We start from the raw sequence: 6,131 nt of genomic DNA on the forward strand, positions 1-6,131 counted from the left end.
TATTGGATTATGTGTAGGAATACTCAATAAAAACACATTAGTTTTATTCTTCAAAGTAAAACTCTTTAATGATCGCACGCAGAAGGTATATCTTTCTCCAACGAAGTCTCTAGGACGACTAACTAAAAGTCATGAGAGTTTTCACTCTCTGGACCCATTTGACAAAAGGCCCTTGTTTCAATTTTCTTCAGCCTCTCCTTTGTGACTCACCATGAGGACTGTTTTTCTTCACGTCTCTATTTTCTAAGAAAAGCCATAAATGTCACCCTGAGTGTTTGGGTGGAAAAGAGAAAATGTTTAACTAAACTAAGAAATTAATTTTTGTATTCAATTTAATCAAAACTCCATAAGAGGTCGTGTATAAGACTGATTTTGTTTATTTAATTTCTCGATATCCATAAGTTCTAAAATTTTAAAATTGTCACCGATGTTTACCATCTGTCTAATACTATTAATTAAAAAAATTATAACTTTGTTGGTGAAAACTGCAAAAAATTGCAGAAAACTCGTTTTGGAAAACGAAATGATGAAATTTCAACTCATCGAATGGAAAATAATCTCCGATAATATTTTGAATCGTTGAATTAGCTATGCTTATCGTTTAGTGAATGATCATGACGGAGAAAATGTATTATTGGGGTGAGGAGCGTGAGCCGGTCGATCCTGACCAAACATTCATAGAGTTCAAGGCAAAGGTAATATCAGCAACTGGGGGTGAATCATCGCGTGCAGCGTCAAGAAAAAATATCACGTCGTCGACAATTCAACAGCGCGAAAATACTGAAGTTGAGGCGCGCAGAGAGGACGATGAGCGCGGGGGTTGGGATAATAAACTTGATTTTCTGTTCTCATGCATCAGCGTGTCAGTGGGTTTGGGAAACGTATGGAGATTTCCATATTTGTGTTATAAAAATGGGGGCGGAGCGTTCCTGGTTACCTATGGAATTGCCATGATATTTTGTGGGATTCCAATATTTTTCCAAGAAGTCGCCATCGGACAGTATTTGGGCGCTGGGGGTATGACATTAGTCGGACAATTGTGTCCACTATTGCAAGGTAATGGATACATTTAATTACAAAAATTCAAGCACGAAAAAATTTAATAGAAAAACGTAGCGAAATTCGTTGGAAAATTCTACTGAAATATTCAATGGAAAAAGTCAATAGAATTCGATTCCAAGTTTTTTTTCATTCAATTTTCTTTTCTTCTGGACATTTCAGCCGAGGAAATTCTACAGAAAATATCTGAACAAAATAAGTATAGAAAAATCGAATTCTCTTGACCTTTTCTATAGAATATTTTCTATTCAAAATTTCAATAGAAATCCGATGGAATCGTCTAGGGAATTCACTCGGTTTTTCTGTTAAACTTTTTCCCCGTATTGTTTCCCAATTATTCTATCAATCTGTTCAATATCATGTCCATTAATCTGTGTATTATTTATTCATTTAGGCGTTGGATATGCAACCATGACAATTGTTTTTTATCTGGACGTCTATTACTGTATCATAATAGCGTGGACCCTATTCTACCTTATAAGTACATTCACGAAATTGCCTGGTTTACCCTGGAGTGATTGCGGTAACGTTACACCCTATGACTATGAGAAACATCATATTCATTCGAGTTTATCTTTCTCACACAGGTAATTCATGGAACACTGAGAGTTGTCATGAAGGAAGCGTGAATAAATCCCGCAGCGACCACATTAACTCTAGTCATTCGACGTCCCCAGTCGAAGAATATTGGGAGTAAGTTTTTAATTGCCGGGGGGAGGGGAGGGGCTGGGGTAGAGAAAACGATAAAAAAAAAATTAAGCATTCGTATCTACGATGCGAGGGGCCACTCATTTGTGAAATGACGGTGTCACTCAGGACGAAATCGTATGAAATCAGTTGAAATCTGCGGAACGATATAAACAAACATCTTTTGAATTCATAATGAATAATGCTGTGATGAGTTTCTCATGTGATGACCAGCGCTGCGATGAATTAATCGTGATGAAAAATAATGTGACGAATTGTCCATGTGATGAATATCTGTGATGAAACGTGCCGTAATATCACAACTCGGTAGCGAAGCGGTAAACCGGGTCAAGTCGATTTTGACTTTTGGCCATTTGTTGACAAATATCTCGGAATCTAAGAGAGATAGCAAAATTTTGCTCACCACCTTTTTTGTAACCCTCAGTTGGCTCTACAGAAAAGGTCATGACAAAAAATTTTCTATCTCTTTTAGATTCTGAGATATTCGTCAAAAACTGGCCAATAGTCAAAATCGACTTGACCCGGTTTACCGCTTCGCTACTGAACTGTAATAAGTAGAGGTGATACCGCATTGAATCATTGAAATTCCCTGGAATCCCGTGAAACAATCAATCACTGTGTCACCGAGTTTCCAAATGAATGGCCCCTCGCAGGGATGTGGAGTCATTTATCCACTCACTCGATCAATTTTTTTCCCCGAATATTTTACTTAGGCGTCGAGTTCTCGGTATAACATCAGGAATTGATCATCTCGGGGGAATCCAGTGGGAATTATTGGGCTGCCTGATTCTCGGATGGCTCCTAATATATTTCATTATAAGACGCGGTCTCCATCAGAGTGGTAAGATCATATGGTTTTCAGCGCTATTTCCCTACGTCGTGCTTTTCATTCTTTTGGCAAGAGCTGTCACCCTGGAGGGGGCCGGTGCAGGACTCCTCTATTACGTGACTCCAAGATGGGAAAAATTATTGTCACCGGGTCCATGGATCGACGGTGCTACTCAAATATTCTTCGCCTACAGCATCGGCACTGGAGCGCTCCCGGCGTTGGGATCGTACAATAAATTTCATCACAATTGCTACAAGTAAATGAGAAAAATTTCATTCTCGAATGTTTGAATGCCACTTTCTGCTGATTATCTTTCAGGGATGCGCTCATCACTTGCGTTGTCAATACGTTGACCTGCTTGATCGCCGGCTGTGTGACGTTTTCGATATTGGGACACATTGCGTTAGAACAGAATACTAAGGTCTCGGAAGTTGTTAAGAGTGGCCCTGGTCTTGTTTTCTTGACCTATCCTGAAGTTGTACTCAAACTACCCGGCGCACCGTTGTGGGCTGGGATATTCTTCATTATGCTCATTGTAAGTCGGTGCTTTGATGTTTTCACATGGAGAGAAAAATTCAATGAAAATTACCAGAAAATAACGTTAAGTTACGGTTCGAGACGGAATCTACGAGCGAAGTAAAATTCAATAAAATGTGGGGGTCGGAACGATTTGTTCCGTAAAAATTAAACAGCCGTCTGACGGAGAAATAACTCACCAGCTTCATAAAAATTTCTGAACGTTCAAGAATTTTCTGGAAGATTTTACTTCTTCGGGAAAAATTACGTTACAATTTCGTAGTTTTTTTGGTGATGAACCTGAAAATTCCCTGAACGTTTCAGATTTCTTCTCTTCCATTCCCATAAAAATTCCCGGAAAACGATTCCCCAGCGCGGATTACATGAATTGTTCCGTAATTTTTACTGAATACTTCTCTCCGCTCACCGTAAAATGTAATATTTTTCATCGAATGTTTCAGATTCTGGGAATTGACAGCGAATTTTGTATTGTCGAATCGTTCATCACTGGAGTTGTTGATAACTGGTCGGACTCCTTGAGACCGCACAGAAATAAATTTACAATAGCCATCTGCATTTTGATGTTCTTCCTGGGGATTCCCATGGTCACTCACGTGAGTGGGTTCTGTCATTAAAATTCAGTAGTAAAATGTTAAAACGGTTCAAGTGGACTCATCTCTTAGTCGAGTTTTTGAGGGATATCTCCGAATCTAAAGGAGATAACGAAATTTTCGTAATGACCTTTTTTCCAGAGCAAATTGAGCGCTACAAAAAAGGTCCTGACAAAAATTCAGCTATCTCCCTCAGATTCCGAGATATTCACTGAAAAGTGCGGTATCGATGATGAAGGAGGAAAGATGACTCGATTTAATTTCAGGGGGGCGTTTACATTTTTCAATTGATGGATTTCTACTCTGCAAGTGGTATGTCAATACTTTGGGTGTGTTTCTTCCAAACTATCGCGATATCCTGGATTTTTGGAGCTCAAAAATTTTGTGATTGTATACACCAAATGATGGGAATCAAGCTGCACCGATTTTGGTACATCTGTTGGGTACTGTTCGCACCCATAATTATGGCAGTAAGTTGTTATTTGTCGATTCGTTGATGAAATTCCTTCATTTTTCACTGTAACGGAAATCTAAAAAAAACCTGACGTTCTACTGACTTCAGTTCATTTTCGTCTTCCAATGTGTTCAATACAAACCACTGAAGTACGGAAGTCAATACGAGTATCCCACTTGGGCGGAAATTATCGGGTTCTGTCTGAGCTTTTCCTCGATGATTTGGATACCGGCTTACGCAATTTATTACCTCATTGCAACACCAGGATCAATAAAAGAGGTAATTTGGCAAATTACAGCGATACATTAATTCATGGATTTATTCGATAATATCGATTGCTTTTTTTCTACAGAATTTCCTCAAGGGAATAAAGCCAAATGTCAAGTCACGAACTAAAATACCATCCGGCGAAAAGACAGCTGTTATACCTCTGTCGGAGAGCAGCGCGGGGTTAATCACTAAGAATAATAGTTTTCTTAGTCAAACATGATTCGAGTATAGTTCTCCATTATCGAATTTAAATAAATCAAGTATAAAAACTATATCTAATATCAGAGGGTAGTCGGAATCTTTTCCCCCGGAGAAAATCCCCCGGACACAATTTTCGGAGATATTGTCCAGGGGAATTTTGTCCGGGGGGGAAGATTCCTAGAATCCTATCAGAGTACACATGAGATGTTGTGTAATTAGATGAATTATATTTTCTACAAGTCAGCTTCCTCATTATTTTATATTTCTCCATTTGTTGTTTTTCCTTCTTGCGTTGACGATGAAAGTTGAGAATACGATTTTTAAAAATCAGTAGCGAAGCGGTAAAACGATTTAAGTCGACTAAGTCGGCTCTCAGCTTCGTTTTTGAGGAATATCTCCGAATCTGAGAACGATAGCGAAATTTTCGTAACTAACTTTTTCGTAGCGCTCAATTCGATCTACAAAAAAGGTTCTAACAAAAAATGTTCTATCTGCCTTAGATTCCGAGATACTCATTGAAAACTGACCAGTAGCCAAAATCGACTTAAACCGTTTTCCCGTTTCGCTACTGAAATGAAACGAATAGAATCATGAGGGCCTACATTCTGTAAAGCTTGCAGGAATTATTGACTGTGAGACGAAGGGAAAGACGGGTGATTGTCATATTTTAGTAGCAATTGTTGAATCGATTAGAGACGGAAAAATCTCAGTTCATTACGCACTCATCGCCTGCTATTTACCAACTGTGTGATAATGATTTGACCCTGCGAATGAAGAAATAGAAATTATATAGTGATGACATACCGATGATGATATTGTTTCCAATGCACTGTTTCAGTTCTCACAGTGAGTTGAATAATTTTTGTATGAAATTAACAAAATCCATACGCTTCAGACATGCAAATGACTTATATTTGAATAAATAAAGCTATACTTTAGCAGATTATCGAGGAAAAAATGGAAATGGAAACTGATATGGATAATTTTATTTCTATTTCCGATCTCTTCCGCCTCAACATGTAGACCCTCCGAAATTAAATTTATGCAAACGTGATAATGACAAAATAAACATCTCTTGTTGTCTATTCGAGAAGTAGGCGTTGGCCATTCTCTTTTCTCATTCATCTATCGATTCTGTTTGTGCACGCGTATGAAAAAATTTAACTGAATACCTCAAGGAATTCGCTAGAAAATTTTATTGGGATTCTCTAGAAATTCTATTCGAATGAATTTCTCTCTTGAAATTTTTTCTATTGAAATTATTGAACACGGATTTTCTAAGTTTTCTCTCTATTTTGTTCGCAAAAAACAAATAGAATTTTAACGAGAATTCCCAATAGAATTTCTAGAGAATTCCACCAGAATTTTCTAACGAATTCGCAAACCTTTCATATTGAATTTTTTCATGCGTGCATGTGTGGAAGGTGAACCTGGCATTCGACTCACAGGATAAGTATTTTCCTGATCGTAATTACTGGTATTT

General features: G+C 38.0%; 1 protein-coding gene across 2 annotated transcripts in view; it reads left to right on the top strand.

The window, feature by feature from the left end:
* Positions 1 to 5,738, top strand: part of LOC107037366 (sodium- and chloride-dependent GABA transporter 2) — an 11,053-nt gene extending 5,315 nt beyond the window's left edge. For both annotated transcript variants that reach the window (XM_015255887.2, XM_015255886.2), the window contains exons 2-10: positions 606 to 1,056; positions 1,454 to 1,582; positions 1,647 to 1,752; positions 2,481 to 2,852; positions 2,915 to 3,131; positions 3,574 to 3,726; positions 3,990 to 4,193; positions 4,286 to 4,456; positions 4,530 to 5,738. In XM_015255887.2, the coding sequence (XP_015111373.1) occupies positions 609 to 1,056; positions 1,454 to 1,582; positions 1,647 to 1,752; positions 2,481 to 2,852; positions 2,915 to 3,131; positions 3,574 to 3,726; positions 3,990 to 4,193; positions 4,286 to 4,456; positions 4,530 to 4,667 (1,938 nt within the window). In that variant the 5' untranslated portion in view covers positions 606 to 608 and the 3' untranslated portion in view covers positions 4,668 to 5,738. The remainder of the gene's footprint in view (positions 1 to 605; positions 1,057 to 1,453; positions 1,583 to 1,646; positions 1,753 to 2,480; positions 2,853 to 2,914; positions 3,132 to 3,573; positions 3,727 to 3,989; positions 4,194 to 4,285; positions 4,457 to 4,529) is intronic.
* The last annotated feature ends 393 nt before the right edge of the window (positions 5,739 to 6,131 follow it).

Source organism: Diachasma alloeum, unplaced genomic scaffold (genome assembly GCF_001412515.2).
Source record: "Diachasma alloeum isolate Michigan unplaced genomic scaffold, Dall2.0 Dall_scaffold_00219, whole genome shotgun sequence".
Lineage (NCBI taxonomy): Eukaryota > Metazoa > Arthropoda > Insecta > Hymenoptera > Braconidae > Diachasma > Diachasma alloeum.